Here is a 19,147-nt window from a genome sequence, read left to right on the forward strand (position 1 = left end):
ACAGGAAAATAAATAAACATAATGTAGCAACGGCAGGTTTAGGGAAAATAGCGCAGTAAAAGTACTGATACAGCACTTAAACTGTAGCCAAGTAAAAGTAAAAGTACACTGTTTTTAAACTACTTTAAAAAAGTAAAATTCCTGAGAAAAACTACTCAATTACAGTAACGAGAACTACGCCACAACACAACGAAAACTAACTTTACTGTACTCCGAGAGCCCCCTTGTGGTCAAGAGCATTTCGTTGTGTTGTGGCTTGATTCTGTTGTGTTGTGGCGATTTCGTTGTGTTGTGGCTTGATTCTGTTGTGTTGTGGCGATTTCGTTGTGTTGTGGCTTGATTCTGTTGTGTTGTGGCGATTTCGTTGTGTTGTGGCTTGATTCTGTTGTGGCCATTTCGTTGTGTTTTGGCTTGATTCTGTTGTGTTGTTGCTTGATTCCGTTGTGTTGTGGCTTGATTCATTTGTGTTTTGGCTTGATTCCGTTGTGTTGTGGCTTGATTCCGTTGTGTTGTGGCTTGATTCCTTTGTGTTTTGGCTTGATTCCGTTGTGTTGTGGCTTGATTCCGTTGTGTTGTGGCTTGATTCCATTGTGTTGTGGCTTGATTCCGTTGTGTTTTGGCTTGATTCCGTTGTGTTGTTGCTTGATTCCGTTGTGTTTTGGCTTAATTCCGTTGTGTTTTGGCTGGATTCCGTTGTGTTTTGGCTTGATTCCGTTGTGTTGTGGCTTGATTCCGTTGTGTTGTGGCTTGATTCCGTTGTGTTTTGGCTTGATTCTGTTGTGTTGTTGCTTGATTCTGTTTTGTTGTTGCTTGATTCCGTTGTGTTGTTGCTTGATTCCGTTGTGTTGTGGCTTGATTCCGTTGTGTTTTGGCTTGATTCCGTTGTGTTGTGGCTTGATTCCATTGTGTTGTGGCTTGATTCCGTTGTGTTGTTTCGTTTTCGTTGTGTTTTGGCAATTTTGTTGTGTTGTGGCTTGATTCTGTTGTGTATTGGCTTGATTCCGGTGTGTTGTGGTGATCCGTTGTGGCTTGTTTTGGTTGTGTTGTGGTTTAATTTAGTATGGCTGCACTACTGGGCCACCATAGTTTAGTCTGCACCAATATACTTAAAACAGAAATGTTTTTTCTTTGCATTTTTCATGTACAGACGACCACATTGTCAAAACATTGTCAAAATGACAGCGGTTAGTATTCAAAGTATGTATCGGGTCTTTAGGATGCTGTCTTCGAAGAAAGCTGCCTATGTGGGCAGTAGACTGCAGGGCAGCTCTCTAGGTTTTGGAACAGGACCATGTACTTTAATGCACCTACACACACATTGATGTGATCCGCATGTTTCATATACCACTCTGAAGTTTCCTTCTCTCTCAACCTCCTTCTCTCTTTCATTTTATTCCCCCTTGTTTTCTTTCTCATCTCCCCTGACATTTGCAGAAATACTGCTGGTGATTCACTTTGATGAAGAAAGAGAACTGCTGTGTGTGTGGCCTGAGAGAAAAATATATATGGGAAAGTCTATCCATATAGTAGCACTAACTCATGCAATGCTTAACACTCATTCCGGACCTAATAGTTCAGCTGTAGCAAAACACAGACCAAAGACTAAATGGTTATTGAGCCTCTGTAGTCTGTAGAGGGGGGTGGGGAATATGCATCCTCAGAAACGGATGCATATTCTTGTATTTTTCTACAACAGGAGTACCTTATTTTTGTTGTTTTCTAATGAGGATTTTCATTAGAACTTACACATTTCACATTTTAGCACAGAAGACTAACTGTTCTTGACTGTTGTCATGGCATGTGTGACTTGCATTTTACCCCTCATTTAGTTTTTTCTTTATTATATAAAAAAACACTGAAGTGTATATTTTGTTGTGGATGTCGCAATTGGGATACAGGATGTGCAATTGTTAGATACATTTTCAGTTTATATATTTTGGTTACATTTGTGAGGTTGTCTAAAATAGGCACATAAAATCAATATATTGATTATATACTCCTGAATCAAATCGAATAGTAGCATCGTATCGCAGAATGTTTTGAGGTATTGACAAAAAACGAAATCGATATATTTTATTGTGACAATATCCAATTTACACCCCTAATACATATCAGTAACTTCGTCAAATTGCCTATGTTTGATGACCAAGCCTCATTGATGCACGTGAAGGAGTGAAGGCTGGCCGTGTGGTCCGATCAAACAGACACAAGCTACTATAGCTCAAATTATTCAAGAAATTAATGCTGGTATTGAAAGGTGAAAGGATACACAGTGCAACACAGTTTGTTGTGTATGGGGCTGCATAGCTGCAGACCAGTCAGGGTGCACATGCTGACCCCTGTCCACGAAAGCTCCAACAGAGAGCATCAGAACTGCAATGTATGAAAGTGGCCTGGTCTAATGAATCACTTTTCTTTACAAAACTTGGATAGCCGGTTGCGTGTGCGTCACTTACCTGGGGAACACATGGCACAAGGATACACTATGGGAAAAGGCAAGCTGGTGGAGGCAATGTGATACTTTAGGCAATGTTTTGCTAGGAATCCTTGGGTCCTTGGCATCCATGTGGATATTACTTTGACACATACCCCCTACTTTAGCTTTGTTGCAGACCATGTACACCCTTTCATGGAAATGGTACTCCCTGGTGGCTGTGGCCTCTTTCAGCAGGATAATGTCTCCTGCCTCAAAACAAGTCCGATCCCTGCAGCCCCCACCTCACAACTTACAGGACTTAAAGGATCTGCTTCTAACAACTTGGTGCCAGATACTATAGCACACCTTCAGGGGTTTTGTGGAGACCATGCCATGACGGGTCAGGGTTGTTTTGGTAGCAAAGGGGGGACCAACACTATGAGGAAGCTGGTCATCATGTTATGCCTGGTGTGTGTGTGTGTGTGTGTGTGTGTGTGTGTGTGTGTGTGTGTGTTTGTGTGTGTGTGTGTGTGTGTGTATTTATATATAATTCTAACGAAGTTCTTAGATTGGAAGGAAGGAGGCGGGAACCGGCGAACGTTCAACAAACTTTAATATACAAATAAATAAACAAAACGAAAGTAAAATCGCGCGCAGCCCCTCACGGAAGACTGCCCACAAACACACATAATTAAACGTGGGCAGCCCCTCACGGACGACTGCTCACACATACATAAAAAAACTTAAACAAAACTCAACATAAAATCCAGGCCTGGTCCTCTCTCGTCTTCTGTTGCCTTGGCTCCTCCTTTTATGCTCCCGTCACTCGGCCGCGAGACGAGACCGGTGTGTCATGCAGCTGGTACTCTTTACCACTCGTCACCGGCCCGCTCTCGCGGTCCCTCGCCCAGCTGCTTGCCACACCACATACCCCCATCGCCCCTCGCAGGCCGGGGGGCACTCCCGAGACTGCGCTCTACCCCCCCCCCCCCCTCTCCCGGGGGGGCCGATCACGGCGGCGAGAGAAATGGAGACGGAAATCTCTCAGAGAGGCGAGAGAAATGGAGACGGGAGCATGAGGAGCTAGAGAACGAGAGAGGGGAGAGAGGGAAAAAAGAAAAAAAAAGAAAAAGAAAAAAATCTGGTCCGGTTCCCAGATACACTGCCGTTCGGCCCTCCGCCGGTTCCCAGACACACTGCCGTTCGGCCCTCCGCCCGCCAAGAGGCTCTTCCTCGCGGTGCTGTGCGATGGCACTGGACACTTGGTGGACAGCTCAATCCTCCTCCGCCCCCTGGTGGCCGGCGGTGACTCATCCTTCTGAGGGACCCGGCAGCGAGCCCCACCCTCCCTGCTCCTCCCCTATCCGGCGGACGGCAGCAGGCTCCGGCCCACGGCAAGTGCGGCGACTCCTTCGCTCCCTCTCGGACGGCAGCCACCCCACCTCGACCCAGGGGCACGGCAGCGAGGTCTCTGTCCCATCTTCCTCGTTCCAGCACCATCGCCTCGGGGCAGCACTCGCGGTCCTCATTCATCCGCGCTGCCCGACCTCGTCAGCACCGCAATCCCCCTCAGCAGCCAGGGCTCTTTGACAGCATGTCCCTCCTTCCCTCCCGGGTTTCGGCACCAGTGTAACGAAGTTCTTAGATTGGAAGGAAGGAGGCGGAAACCGGCGAACGTTCAACAAACTTTAATATACAAATAAATAAACAAAACGAAAGTAAAACCGCGGGCAGCCCCTCACGGATGACTGCCCACAAACACACATAATAAAACGTGGGCAGCCCCTTATGGACGACTGCCAACACATACATAATAAAACTTAAACAAAACTCAACATAAAATCCAGGCCTGGTCCTCTCTCGTCTTCCGCTGCCTTGGCTCCTCCTTTTATGCTCCCGTCACTTGGCCGTGAGACGAGACCGGTGTGTCATGCAGCTGGTACTCATTACCACTCGTCACCGCCCCGCTCTCGCGGTCCCTCGCCCCGCTGCTTGCCACACCACAATAATATTGTCTAAAGGTTCAGTAATTTACATTCAATTCACATTTATTTGTGTAGAGCAATAAACTGTTCCATTTAAAAAATATATTTTTTGGGACAATTTTTTCATGTCAGGTTTACAAGTTTTTAAAAACACGTTTCTAGACCTTTTTTTCCCTTTTAATTCTTTTGCATCTCACGTGTTTAAATGCAAAGCACATTATTTTTGATTGGCACCTAAGACAGCTCTGTATTACAGTGTTCCTGCTAAGCACAGCCTAGTGTCTCTGCTTTGTCATGAAAGCTCTAGAAATACTTTGCCCAGCATGAGGGACACCGAGTGTGTCAGAGATAAAGCAGTGGCACGCCATGGAATTCAAGGTGGCCATTACTCAGTGACTCTGTGGTTGCTGGCTAATGTTAATGAAGTCATCAGCCAGCTAATGAAGCAAAAGTCCTTTAGAGACACCATAGACTCTCAGTACAGCTCTTACACTCTAAGATCCTGTCGCCCATTTGTTTCACTCCTCCTTGATGTACCTCTCACTTCACAATGTCCTTCATTCCTCCTTGCTATTCCTCTAACTTCTGTTCAGTATTCTTCTCGTCGGCTCAGAGCTTGCAATGATTGATTCAGTCTGACGGGCACAACTCTTCTGGGTAACGTTCATGGTGAACTGATTGGCAGCTGTCAGTCAGATTGTTTCTAGAGAGGTACTTGTTAAATGGTGTGGCTTAGTGCTTAGGGTTGTTCACAAGTTTGACTGATTGTATTGAAGTAGGATAAAGTTGACTGACAGTTATGTGGCTTGATGATGATTGACATATGCTCTGTGATTTGATTGACAGGTATGATGTTAGGGGGAGGATGCGGCAAAGAGCTGGCTCACTGGATAATTCATGGGCGTCCCGAGAAAGATATGTACGGATACGATATCAGGTATGTTTAGTGTGAGCAAGTGCTGCTGTTTGTACTACTTTATGTACTGTGTTTCAGGCGGGGCTATGTGTTGACTCCCAATGGTAGACTGAGGGTGCTTTCACACTTGGTCCGATTGCCTGGACCGACCCCGAGTTCGATTCCGATTTACTCGGTGGCAGAACAGCTTAAAAATATTCAGAACAATTTATTGAGTCAGTTTTTTTGATGACTGAAACCAATAACTCATGACTCATGACTAAACCGATGATTTGTGAGTCATTTTAAATGGTTCACTGAAGGAACCAATACGATTCATTAGTTCTCAATTCAGACTATATTTAAGAGAAATGGCAAAGGCTGTAATTTAATTAAATATATGTGTTGCATGTTTTGAGAGTGAAGCACTTGTTCATTTACATGTGAGAAGGGATCAGTTTGGATCATTTAGAATTTGGGAACACAAAATGCTAGTACTGTTTCCTCACTAAGCTCAATCTGTGAAAGAAGAATCATGACACCAAGCTCAGGACATCAGATGAGAGGTATTATCAAGGTCAGCTGCATTCACTGAGGGCAGCACTCTCTGAACTCGTTGTCCAGCCTCGGCTAGTATTCGCTCCTGTGCCTTGAAAATTAGGTGATGTCTGTGTGTGTGTGTGTGTGTGTGTGTGTGTCACTCCGTTTCTTATTTCATCTCCCTTTGTCTGTAACTCAGGCGATTCCACCATTCCCTGACCGACAACAACCGCTGGATCAGAGAACGAAGTCACGAGTCATACGCCAAAAACTATTCAGTAGTTTTTCCCTTTGATGAACCTTTAGCCAGCCGCAACATGAGGAAAGATCCCTTTCACCAGGTTTTACCCTTCTCTTACATCTCATCAACTTATCAACGTCTGCCTCAAGACGTCTTTGTTTTGCAGTTCATAATAATCAAATATGATTTCCTAAACGTGCATGCACATTAGATAAGCAGCTCTCAACCAAGGGTACTCGAACTTCCAGAGAGACCTCAAGATGGCTTACAATTATTTAAAATAAGACAAAACAAGCATTAAAGGGATAGTTCACAAATTCAATCTGTCATCATTTACTCACCCTCAAGATGTTTCAAACCTCTATGAGTTTCTTTGTTCTGCTGAACACAAAATAAGATATTTTGAAGAATGTTTGTAACTAAGCAGAGAGAACGAAAACCATTCCCTACCATAGTATTTTTCCCTACTATGGTAGTGAATGGTTGTTATTTCTGCTTTGTTAAAAACATTCTTCCGAATATCTTTTTCATTTTTATATGAACTATCCCCAAATTAAGGTAAAACAACTCAAATATATTTCTTATTATTTGGTTATTTTTCAATTTTTCTATTTTGTGTAGAAATTGTTAACTAACAAAATGTAACAAAAAAATCTATATTTTTAGCCTGACGTGATCATACTCAATTCTAGTCAGAATATGAGTCTGAAACTGCTCCATTGGGCTGTGATTATGGGGCGTGTTTCAACCGAACCAGGAAAGACCTCAATTGGATAGACCTACAACCAATCAGAGCAACGAAGCCAAGCATTGTCAAATGTCAACAGAGCTCAACTGCACTGTGTTGCCAAGTCCGCGTTTTTCCACGGGTTGTTTTCTATGTCTGCGGGTTGAAGCGACTATTATGTGATATATAGACACATGAGTGCGAATTTTAGCAGGCAACCTTGCCAAAATAACACACATTTTACCCCCCAAACACCATTTTCCCCAGAGAACCCCCGAGAAGCTATTGTGTACGGCTAGTAGTTGGCGGGTTTTCTTGTAAAAACTTGGCAACCCTGTCTGCACGCATGCTGGAATACACGATCTTTGCCGGTGTCAGCCGGTGATACACAGAGTACTTACCCAACATGATCATCATTTCTGAGAGAAATTCTGAAGGTGAATGCATAAACAAACAAGCTCTCCGTTCAAACAAATATAATCCAAGCCCCTTTGATGACGTGCATGATTACGTTACTGTTGATCATCTGTCCGTCATCGTCTAAAGCCTGCCCTGATGATTTCATTGGTCCGAACAGTTTCTGTTCAGAGATAATAACTCCTTTATGAATTGAGGCCAGACCGAACTGCCCGACCTAAAAAATGTGTGGGCGGGGCTAAGTTAGGCTGGCATCCAGGCTACTATATTTTAATAATAAATGTCAAATCAGCATTAAAAACAATGGGGCCATAAATATGACTCCTCAGATCTGACCGAATTGTTTTTTTTTTTTTTAAGTAAACTTTTATTCAGCAAGAACATTGATCAAAAGTGACAGTAAAGACATTTATAATGTTACTACATCAGGCATAAGATTATGACCCCTTTCAGATGAAGTGAATAACACTGATTATCTTTATCTTTATCACGGCACCTGTTTGTGGGTGGGATATATTATATATAATATATAAATTTTTCCTCAAAGTTGATGTGTTAAAAGCAGGAAAAATAGGCAAGCGTGAAGATTTGACAAGGGTCATATTGTGATGGCTAGACGGAGCGTCTCCAAAACTGCAGCGGCCAAGGCACATTGATGCACGTAGGGAGCGAAGGCTGAATTTGAAAAAAAGAAAAAAATGGTCCTTCTTTTTCTGTTGATTGTGGGGTGAAATATTACCAGCACACATAAGGTATAAAGTGTGTTTTGCTGTTACCACTTGTTTAGCAGTGATCTTAATTAGCTTCATCAAGAGAATAATTTAGCTACGTACTAATGTGAAATAAATGTGCCTTCCTTTTTTTCTCTACTCATTGCTCTTTCTGTTTATGTCCTGCTTTCACACCCATCTTCCTGTCAGTTTGTAATTGCTTTTATTGAGACAAAAAATTTCCAGAAGCCTGATGTGAGAACAAATTGCGTTAATTATATCAAAACGTCATCCTTTAAGTGTAAATCATTATTTAACTTGAGACTGAGATATTTCACAACTTGGCACCTTAGCTTACACTTAGGTAGCCAAAAGTGTTATGTGTGAATCTATTAGCCAGTGTTTTGCTGCCAGCATCTGTGGGGCTGCTCGAAAGACTTGTTGCTAAGCTACTGCTAAAAAGATGATGTTTAAGTGTTTCCAAAAATACCACTTTGTTCTGGCTAGGCTCCAGGCGTGAAGCCGCACAAGAAGGCTTTATCCTAGTGAATAATAGCCTGCTGAAATATAGATAGCTAGCAATAATAACACACTGCGTTCATTTAGACCACTGAGCCTCACCAAGATGACTATAAATTAGACATTCCTCTTAAATATTTCATCTCTTTCCGTCTTGGAAATCTTAATCCAGCTAAGTGTTAGCAAAGGGATGTGATACTGATATAAGTTGGTTAAAAAGACACCTGTCTTTCATCTAATCTCAAAAGTTAACTTTTCAACCTTCATTTATATCAATATGTGTGTTAGAGGGATAGTTCACCCAAAATGTGAGTTCTGTCATTATCTACTCACTCTCATTTCGTTCCAAACCTGTATGATTTTTCTTTTCTTTTCTGTAGAACACAAAATATCATATTTTGAAGAATGTTTAGGCTATTATTTTCCATATAATGTATGTTTTTATTAGGGCTGCACAATACATTGATATATAATCGATAATGCAGTGTGGTTTAATGCAATCACTAATCATGATGGAGGTTGACATGGACCACTGGAGGCGAAGCAGTGCCTTGCCTTCTCATCCTCCTCTTCTTTTGCCAAACAGGCAGGAGTCGGCAGTTCAGTCTGAGTCAGTGCTGAACTACTTGAATTTGTTCAAGAGCAGGATAGCGATTCTACTGTTTCAGAGGCTCCTGGGACATATGGCATCCCCAGCCACAGTCACGCCGCTTGGATTGCTTCATATGATACTGTTTTAGGTGGTCAGGCCTTAATTTTCTACAGGGAAGGAGTTCCCCTAGAATATGCACTTAGCACCAGCGTCCAGACCTCTGGAACCTCCACGTGTGGTTTCTGGACGGGACGTGGAGGACTTAAGTGGCCTTCCTCCAGCAGTAGTTGACATTATCACTTCAGTAAGAGCCCCTTCTACACGGTGTGCTCATTGATTGGTTAATTGATTCTTCCCATCAGAAAGTCCCGGTAATTGCTTGATCAGCGTTATGCTTTTCAGCCTGAATCTTAACAAACTGTATGAGAGGAGAACTGCTTGTGTACATGGACCACATGCTTAGCTTCAGAACCTCAGAATGGCTCTTTGTGTACTTGGAGGCCAGCAGAATGGAAAGGCTCTCTCAAAACAGAGGTTTCTCCACTGGATAGTGGATGCTATCATCTTGGCGTACCATCCTAAGACAAGCCGTGCCCCCTGGGAGAGAGATTTTCTTTCATTAAACTCCTTTTATGATGATTTTTGCAGATTGCCCCTCCTTTTGAGTTCTATTGGAGATTTTTACCAATATAATAGTTAATAAATTATGGTAGAATGTTCATTTTTGGATCAACCATCCCTTAAATTTACAAGCTTTCTATTACTGACATCACATGATTGTACACTCACCTCAAGGATTATTAGGAACACCTGTTCAAATTGTCATTAATGCAATTATCTAATTAACCAATCACAAGGCAGTTGCCTCAATTCATTTAGGGGTGTGGCCCACTCATCTCCACTACAAATAGGAAAAAGAGGCTACAATTTGCACAAGCTCACCAAAATTGGACAGTTAAAGACTGAAATTTTTTTGCCTGGTCTGATGAGTCTCGGTTTCTGTTGAAACATTCAGATGGTAGAGTCAGAATTTGGTGAAAACAGAATGAGAACATGGATCCATCATGCCTTGTTACCAATGTGCAGGCTGGTGGTGGTGGTGTAATGGTGTGGGGGATATTTTCTTGGCACACTTTAGGCGCCTTAGTGCCAATTGGGCATTATTTAAATGCCACGGCCTACCTGAGCATTGTTTTTGACCATGTCCATCCCTTTTATCCATCCCTGAGGTCAACTAATGATGTTTGTGTGGTTTTTACATTCAAAAACATCATAACTAATAAGTAATAGGCTATTTTCTACACTGTTTTTGAGGCTCTCCCCAAAACGCTGGGTTTTGATGGCCATGCGGCATGCACTGGAGACTTGGAAGTAAACACCCACGGCTAGGATTGGATAAGATTTGCATATTTAATGAGCTTAAGCTCCCCTGTCAGTTCAGTTCACATGAGAGAGGAGAGAATGAGGGAGAAGCGGCAACCAGAATTATTTTCTCGATCACGGGGCTCGTAAACGTCTTTATCATTACAAACACAATGATTTATTTATTTTTCATCCACCCGCGATTGATTGGACTATTTTTTATAATAATTGGATTATTTTTATATTACACATAGCCCCTAAGATCGGACGATATAAGCGCGAACCGCGCGCACACATACACGTTCGGCGATCGCGCCGCCCTTCAGATGTCAACTTGAGAGAGAGAGTAGCAGAACAAGAAAGGAATATAATGAGATTCATCGGCCTGCCGGGCTTTGCAAGCCCTGGCCCATATGAGTCCAGCGTGCTAAAGTTATGCTCTGTTAGACACGTACACATAAGCAAAACGATCTATAACAATGCAGTACTATTACATATAAAAAACACGTTTTACTAACATAAGTGTGTTGCTCCATTCCTGTCGGAACCAAATCCAGCATCGACCGGAGATTTGTTTACAAATGATCTCGCAGTGAACTGAAGTGAACATGTCTTCCCCGTGTGAACTGGAACTTCATTAAAAATAATGTTCAACCACTCATTCCTAATATTAGGATCCGAAGGAAGCTTATACAGCGACTGTGTTCTTCCACAAACAGGAAAATCTTAATCTTCCTCGACATGTTTATTGTTGTTGACCAGCTAGCACAAGCCCTCCATGAGTCAGTGGGCGGGGCTACTGGATTAGACGCGCTGTAGATTCTGTATAGGCGGTGTTTCATCGCACAGTGACGCAAGTATGAAGCACGGGACCGTTTGCTGAGCCTGGTGTCTATAAAAGTTTTTCTTTGATTAACAATTAAGTTTTCAGCTCTGAAAGTTAGAGGATATTCTTATATTACCATGAACTTTTATATATCAAAAGCTCAAGGGAAAAGTGATTTCTCAATTCATCACCCCTTTTTAAGCTTTCAATTTCTTCTCAATGTTTATCAACACCTATTTGACACATACTTCTATAAATTCCTCTGTTAAGGAACAACATGGACAGCATGTACCCTGGTGGCTCATTGGCATGGGAACAGTGGCTGAATTAATTCCTGAAAATAATATTTTAGCCTGGGCCTGTTAAAGAACACTAGCATTATCATTATGAAAAACAATAAATAATAGCGTTTCATGCTGGATAAGACAAGCTGCTGTGTGTGACTCATGGAAAGCTTGTCAGCTCATACTTTACTCCAGTAGAATAATGCATGGACTTCAAAAACCCTGGAGAAGGAAGGCAAATTGCCTAGCAACCAGTGTTTCTCTGGCCTGGGAGATAGAATGCGAGAATTTGGTGCTGTGTGGGGGGCCGGGAAGGAGGGTGGACCAATTCCTTCTTTTTGTTTTAGAGCTCAAGAATAGCTGGAGAAATCGTGACGGGCTATTTTGAGCGGTGGAAAACAAAAGCATAAGGGAAAGATGCCACATTCAAAACCTTTTATTATGCCTAAACTGGCATTTCTGCCCAGAATCAGTTTTGATTAGGGGTGTTTGATGAGACAAGCATCACTTTTGATATTACCTACATGGTTAGGGAACCCATCCCTATACATAACTTATCCCGCACTATTTGTTCTCGAGACATGGATTATGCTCCGAATTGTGTGACTAATTGAGGAGTCCAGTTATTACTTAACAATTTTACTAAACAATATTACCAAACAATTAAACCATTTTGACTTGGATCATAAACAATTAATTAATACTGAAATCATTCTGTATTGTTACAGTGTCTATAGTATATGTAAATGAAAAATGATTACTCTTTGTCAGTGTTAGGACCGAGAAATTCATATTTATTGTCCCTGTTTTGCATCATCAGACTTTTGACAGTTTTAGGCTTTCATGAAATACAGATTGTACTTCCGCAATTTTGTGTTCCCACCTACAGACAGTCGGATCGATAAAGGGTTATCAACAAAACTGTAGGCAGTGAGTATAGGGGCGGTATATTGACACACATCCGATATTTCCGTTTTCCGATATTGATCGATATAACTGTTTTAGTGTACTTACTGCCTCGCTAACTGAGTTAAGTTAAGACTGTGTTTAAGACTGTGTTTAAGACTGTGCACTTGTATTCAGTTCAAAAACGTACAAGCGTTCGAGTTTTCTAAGACGATACAGAACATACAAGACTAGTGGAGCCATTTTTCCATTGGGCCAAACTGTTATCTTTGTTTATTAACCGCTCCCTTTTGTGACGATCCGAGCTGGCCGGTATGGATATGGTTTTGTTTTCTAATGTGGTGCTGCGATAACAGAGCTCTTTGCAATGTAATACAAACGAGTCAATTGTTGCCTTGGTAATACAAGAGTTTACAGACGATAAGTGGTATAAATAGTGACTGCTTTATGAAGGATGACCAGATATTTGTTTAAACTCGATTATTAATTTGTGTTCACATCACTCATATAGTGCGTTTAGCAAGCTACGGAGAAACTGGCAGCAAAACACAAGTGATCCATCCCCGGTGGCAACATCACTACACACATTCTAGCAGCACTGTAGTCTGTGTATGAGAGGGAATTCATCATAGCCCTTCATTTGAAGTATGATCCCCAAAAATCGACTGTCTGGCTCCTACACCTTCTACTTACCTCTACCTTACCCTTATTTCTAACTAATGTGGAAGAGTTTCATAAGAGTTTCACTATTCTTTATCAGTGTGCTGAGGTTGCGTTTGCCCATGTGTGTGGACATTAAGTGCGGACAAGGGCGTGCTCAAAAATGGACATACAAAGGCTGTATGATCGACAGAAAAAGAACTTGAAGTGTGGTGAGCCAGGAGAACAGCTATACAGGGAGTGCAGAATTATTAGGCAAATGAGTATTTTGACCACATCATCCTCGTTATGCATGTTGTCTTACTCCAAGCTGTATAGGCTGAAAAGCCTACTACCAATTAAGCATATTAGGTGATGTGCATCTCTGTAATGAGAAGGGGTGTGGTCTAATGACATCAACACCCTATATCAGGTGTGCATAATTATTAGGCAACTTCCTTTCCTTTGGCAAAATGGGTCAAAAGAAGGACTTGACAGGCTCAGAAAAGTCAAAAATAGTGAGATATATTGCAGAGGGATGCAACAGTCTTAAAATAGCCAAGCTTCTGAAGCGTGATCATCAGACAATCAAGCGTTTCATTCAAAATAGTCAACAGGGTCGCAAGAAGCGTGTGGAAAAACCAAGGCGCAAAATAACTGCCCGTGAACTGAGAAAAATCAAGCGTGCAGCTGCCAAGATGCCACTTGCCACCAGTTTGGCCATATTTCAGAGCTGCAACATCACTGGAGTGCCCAAAAGCACAAGGTGTGCAATACTCAGAGACATGGCCAAGGTAAGAAAGGCAGAAAGTCGACCACCACTGAACAAGACACACAAGCTGAAACGTCAAGACTGGGCCAAGAAATATCTCAAGACTGATTTTTCTAAGGTTTTATGGACTGATGAAATGAGAGTGAGTCTTGATGGGCCAGATGGATGGGCCTGTGGCTCGATTGGTAAAGGGCAGAGAGCTCCAGTCCGACTCAGATGCCAGCAAGGTGGAGGTGGAGTACTGGTTTGGGCTGGTATCATCAAAGATGAGCTTGTGGGGCCTTTTCGGGTTGAGGATGCAGTCAAGCTCAACTCCCAGTCCTACTGCCAGTTTCTGGAAGACACCTTCTTCAAGCAGTGGTACAGGAAGAAGTCTGCATCCTTCAAGAAAAACATGATTTTCATGCAGGACAATGCTCCATCACACGCATCCAAGTACTCCACAGCGTGGCTGGCAAGAAAGGGTATAAAAGAAGAAAATCTAATGATATGGCCTCCTTGTTCACCTGATCTGAACCCCATTGAGAACCTGTGGTCCATCATCAAATGTGTGATTTACAAGGAGGGAAAACAGTACACCTCTCTGAACAGTTTCTGGGAGGCTGTGGTTGCTGCTGCACGCAATGTTGATGGTGAACAGATCAAAACACTGACAGAATCCATGGATGGCAGGCTTTTGAGTGTCCTTGCAAAGAAAGGTGGCTATATTGGTCACTGATTTGTTTTTGTTTGGTTTTTGAATGTCAGAAATGTATATTTGTGAATGTTGAGATGTTATATTGGTTTCACTGGTAAAAATAAATAATTTAAATGGGTATAAATTTGTTTTTTGTTAAGTTGCCTAATCATTATGCACAGTAATAGTCACCTGCACACACAGATATCCCCCTAAAATAGCTAAATCTAAAAACTAAAACTTCCAAAAATATTCAGCTTTGATATTAATGAGTTTTTTTGTGTTCATTGAGAACATGGTTGTTGTTCAATAATAAAATGAATCCTCAAAAATACAACTTGCCTAATAATTCTGCACTCCCTGTAGAAAGAACTAAAGGTTAACTGCCATTTTGGGAAGATTGCTGGGATATATATGTCAGACAGGCCAAGGGACAGCAGTGTCTTTACTCTGGCTTTGTTGCTTTGGTTGGTGTGAATAAAGCCGTTTCTTAAAACAATGATCCTTTGAGAAATATTTTTTCAAGAAGAGAATTTCCAAAACCTACCACCCCTCCCCTTCACGTGAACGTGCAAAATGAAGGGGCTGGGGAATGGGAATGGGTAAGGGGTAGAAATGGGATTGGGAATTTGTGTACACGTGAATTTTCAACCATATTATACTTAAAACACGTAAAAAATTATAAACTTTCTTGAAGAATTAGTTCAATCTTTCAGATAGGTGATTTTAGTTTTAGGGGGGCTAGGACGTCAGGCAAAAACAGTCTACATTTGCCTCTGTAAGAGTAGGCTTATCTCTGAAAATGGCATCTTACCTTTTCTATTCTTTAAACAGTTGAAAATGGAATTTTACTTTTTCTATTCTTTAAACAGTTATGTTAAAAATACTATAGTAACAGCTTTCCTACCTGTATGGCATGGCATTTTGCTTTGGAAGGCTGGGGGAACTCACAGAACAGCTGTTTATTTACAATCATTTCCCCTCCTTTTGTGCTCAAACACTGTTTTTGTTGTCATTCAGTTTGAAATTTCCATATTTACGATTCTTTGCTGCCTTTAGCAACAGCCTACAATGCTCTTAGAAACCGAAATATTTGATATTTGATGGTTGTGTTTAACAGGTGCTACAGGAACAGGGCTGTGTGTTTCAAGAGAGACATGGCTGGGAGAGACCTGGATGGTTCAACCAGGATGGTCCTGCTCCAGTGAGATTTACACACACACACACACACACACACACACACACACACACACACACACACACACACACACACACACACACACACACACACACACACACACACACACACACACACACACACACACACACACACACACACACACACACACACACCACCTCTGTTGACGGTTGATTGATTGGTCTTCTAAATTGGTGTTTGCTATTGGCCTTTTCTCAGGTTCTAAATTATGATTACTACGGAGCCTATGATGTCCCCAAGAACACTGTGTACAAATACAGCGGGATACTTGGCAAAGAGTACACTTTTGACTTCCCTCCACATCATGATGTGGTGAGCAACCTCTGTGGATGTTTTAATGAGTGTTTGTGTCCAGTTTCATTATTTATGTATTTATTTATTTAAAGTTTTTTTGTGGTGTTTGTTTGAATTTTTGTATTTTTTTTTTTTTTAAATGTATATATTTTTACATTTTTGTTTAATCTCAGATTCGGGACGAGTGTCTGACCTGTAGAAATGCTGTAGCTGTGTTTGATATGTCTTACTTTGGTAAGTTTTACCTGACTGGTCCGGATGCAAAGAAGGCAGCTGATTGGCTGTTTACAGCTGATGTCAACAAAGCTCCAGGTGAGAATCTCTGTGATGTCTGTCTGCCAATTCAGTCTCCCATCCATCCAAACTGAGTGTATCTGTTTTCACTTCCTTTTTTCTATTTTTCACATATAGTATCTAGTCGCATTGTTTTGTCTGACCACATAGTTTCAGTGGTAAACCTTTCTGAAGTTTAATCATCTTGACTGATTGTGTATTTCAGGCTCCACAGTCTACACCTGCATGTTAAACAAAAGGGGTGGTGTTGAGTCTGACCTCACCGTCAGTCGTTTGGAGCCAAGCCCCGCCCACCTCCCACTGACACCTGAATCTAATGGTAAACAACACACATGAGTTATTCTGTTCAGGGTCACAGAACTGATGTGTAAGGCATTGAAACAGGACGTTATGAGCATCTCATCAGCATGTTAGGAGGAAGTCATGAGTTTATATTCACGCGTGTGTGCATGTGCGTGTGTGTGTGTGTGTTTGTGTGTGTGTTGAAGGTGATGCATACTACCTGGCCATTGGAGGTGGTGTGGCCCAGCACAACTGGAGCCACATCCAGTCAATTCTGCAGGACCAGGGTTTCCACTGCACACTAATAGACCACACTGAGGACATGGGCATGATCAGCATACAGGGGCCCAAGAGGTTGGCACAAGCGCACACACACACAAATAAATAGACTCTGATCAAAATCTAGTGAATTGTTAAATTTCATTATGTTTTTTTTTAACAGGCACTTTCATGCAGTGTTTAATACAGCTGTTTGTGACATGTAAACGTTCTGAAAGTCCATTGTGTACGATAAATTAAGTTATTGTCTCCCTTAAGAAAGAACTGATTCTGAACTGCCTATACAAGTTACTTTTGTTTTGAAACCTACAAGCGTGATGGTTCTACGCCACTAGAAAAGACATTTGCATAATGCACGTCTATGTTGTACGTTGTCTATTCGCAAACAATTTGACCCGCAAATGCCATTTTACTGACGACCGCAACTCAATTCTCTGTAAAATTTCTTTTAAATAATTAATTTAAATAAATAATTTAGCAAAATTTCTATCAATACACTTTATATCATATCGTCACCACAATATATCATCATACTGTCAATGCCTAAGCTACTGTATGTATTAAAGCATCACATCTTTAGCTTAGCAACATGCTGACTTTTGATATTGAAGTATTGATTAAATGGTTCAGTCTAAGTAAAAAATTGCTTTTTTTATCCAATAAATTTTATGTATTTTAAAATGTATTCTTGTTAGCTTATCAACATGCTAACATCAAACTTTATCAAAATCAATCGTTTGAGCTGCTGCCTTTTTAGAATTTTCCAAATCAGTCACTAATGAGGTTTAATATCAGTTAGGATGTTCCCTTAGTAGTCAGCTGCCTATGCAGACCACACAGCCAACACTCTTTTACACAATTTTGTTCATTCATGCAATGCCTCACCTCCAGCTGAATGGGTAAAATTGTAATTGAGGACTTTAAATTCAAGATTCCCTCTTTTCCACCTTCTTTCTTTCCAGATGTGCTGCTGTATGCAGTAATAACATCTGCTGTCTGTCGCCTCTAACATGAAACTATTCCAGATGCTGTCTCTCTCAGCTCTGCCCTGTAAACAACTGAAAAAAGTGAAAGTGACATGTGAAGGCCAAGTATGGTAACCCATATGGAATGAGTCTGCATTTAACCCATCCAAGTTAGTGCACACACATTAGGACTAGTGAGTAGTGAACACACACACACACTGCAAACTGAACACACACACACACACAGAGCAGTGGGCAGCCATTTTTGCTGTTTCCCCAGGGAGCGATTGGTGGTTAGGTGCCTTGCTCAAGGACACCTAAGTCATTTCCGGCCCGGTATTGAGAATCGGAATTACTCTGACTCTCTAAACCATTAGGCCACAATTGCCATAGCCATAAGGAGCGATGATTGTCAAAGGAGCCATAAGTCAAATATTATACAGTAGTTTTCCAACCTCCCTATGACCCTATGGGGCATTTTTTTTTACTTTCCTCCCCATTTTACATGGGAAATTGACAGCAACCAATGGGTCAAGATTTAGTTAGTTAACATTGGAAGTTAAGCCCTGTTGGTAGATGCTGTATCTATACCATTCTTCTGCGCAAAAATAAATTCTCCATTGGTGGCCATTCATAAGTAGCTGTGTATTCTAATAAATTGTTTGCCAAGCAACGTATAAATTGGATTATGTTATAGTAACTGTTTTCCAGTGCCTGGTGCTCTTAAAAGTATGAGATGGACTTTCATTTTGTTTTTATCCCAGTCGCTCTGAACAAGGGTTTTTTGAAGTTTTGTCTAAATAAAAGGGTCTTTTTTGACTCCGAGTTCTTAAAGTTATTCTGAAACTGTTCTTTCAGAAGATCAAGGGAAGTTAGATGTTTCATAATATGAGCCCTTTAAAGCACTTCTGCTTTGCTCATCAAAACAGTGTGTCCTTCCACCGTGTCCTTCAATCCTTTTCAATGTCCAGATGAAAGCTTGATTAAAGAGTTAGCAGCTTTGTGAAATCTCCCTCTTCATCCCTCCTTCACTACTCTTCATGGCTTAGGAGAGGGCAGTTGATCTGTCACATCATAATGAGAACAGTAGTGTTTCTAATGAACAGGAGTTACTATCATTCCCTTTAAGATCTCCCTAGGTTCTCAGTCTGCTCCCTTATTCATCACGCCAATGCACCGAAATGTTCGCGCTCTAGAGATTTTCACAAAGGGCACCATAAAAACCATTGAGAATCAACTGCTCACTTTGTTCACTTACCAAAAATGTTATCATGTCGTCTTAGAGGAATATTCTGGGTTCATTGCAA

At 41.5% G+C, this 19,147-nt stretch overlaps 1 protein-coding gene across 2 annotated transcripts in view; it reads left to right on the plus strand.

Moving 5' to 3' along the window:
- Positions 1–19,147, plus strand: part of sardh (sarcosine dehydrogenase) — a 76,410-nt gene that overhangs the window by 35,295 nt on the left and 21,968 nt on the right. For both annotated transcript variants that reach the window (XM_067432812.1, XM_067432811.1), the window contains exons 10-16: positions 5,248–5,338; positions 6,036–6,177; positions 15,628–15,711; positions 15,925–16,038; positions 16,194–16,332; positions 16,520–16,633; positions 16,803–16,950. In XM_067432812.1, coding sequence (XP_067288913.1) covers positions 5,248–5,338; positions 6,036–6,177; positions 15,628–15,711; positions 15,925–16,038; positions 16,194–16,332; positions 16,520–16,633; positions 16,803–16,950 — 832 coding nt within the window. The remainder of the gene's footprint in view (positions 1–5,247; positions 5,339–6,035; positions 6,178–15,627; positions 15,712–15,924; positions 16,039–16,193; positions 16,333–16,519; positions 16,634–16,802; positions 16,951–19,147) is intronic.

Source organism: Pseudorasbora parva, chromosome 23 (assembly GCF_024679245.1).
Source record: "Pseudorasbora parva isolate DD20220531a chromosome 23, ASM2467924v1, whole genome shotgun sequence".
In the NCBI taxonomy this organism is placed as follows: Eukaryota; Metazoa; Chordata; class Actinopteri; order Cypriniformes; family Gobionidae; genus Pseudorasbora; species Pseudorasbora parva.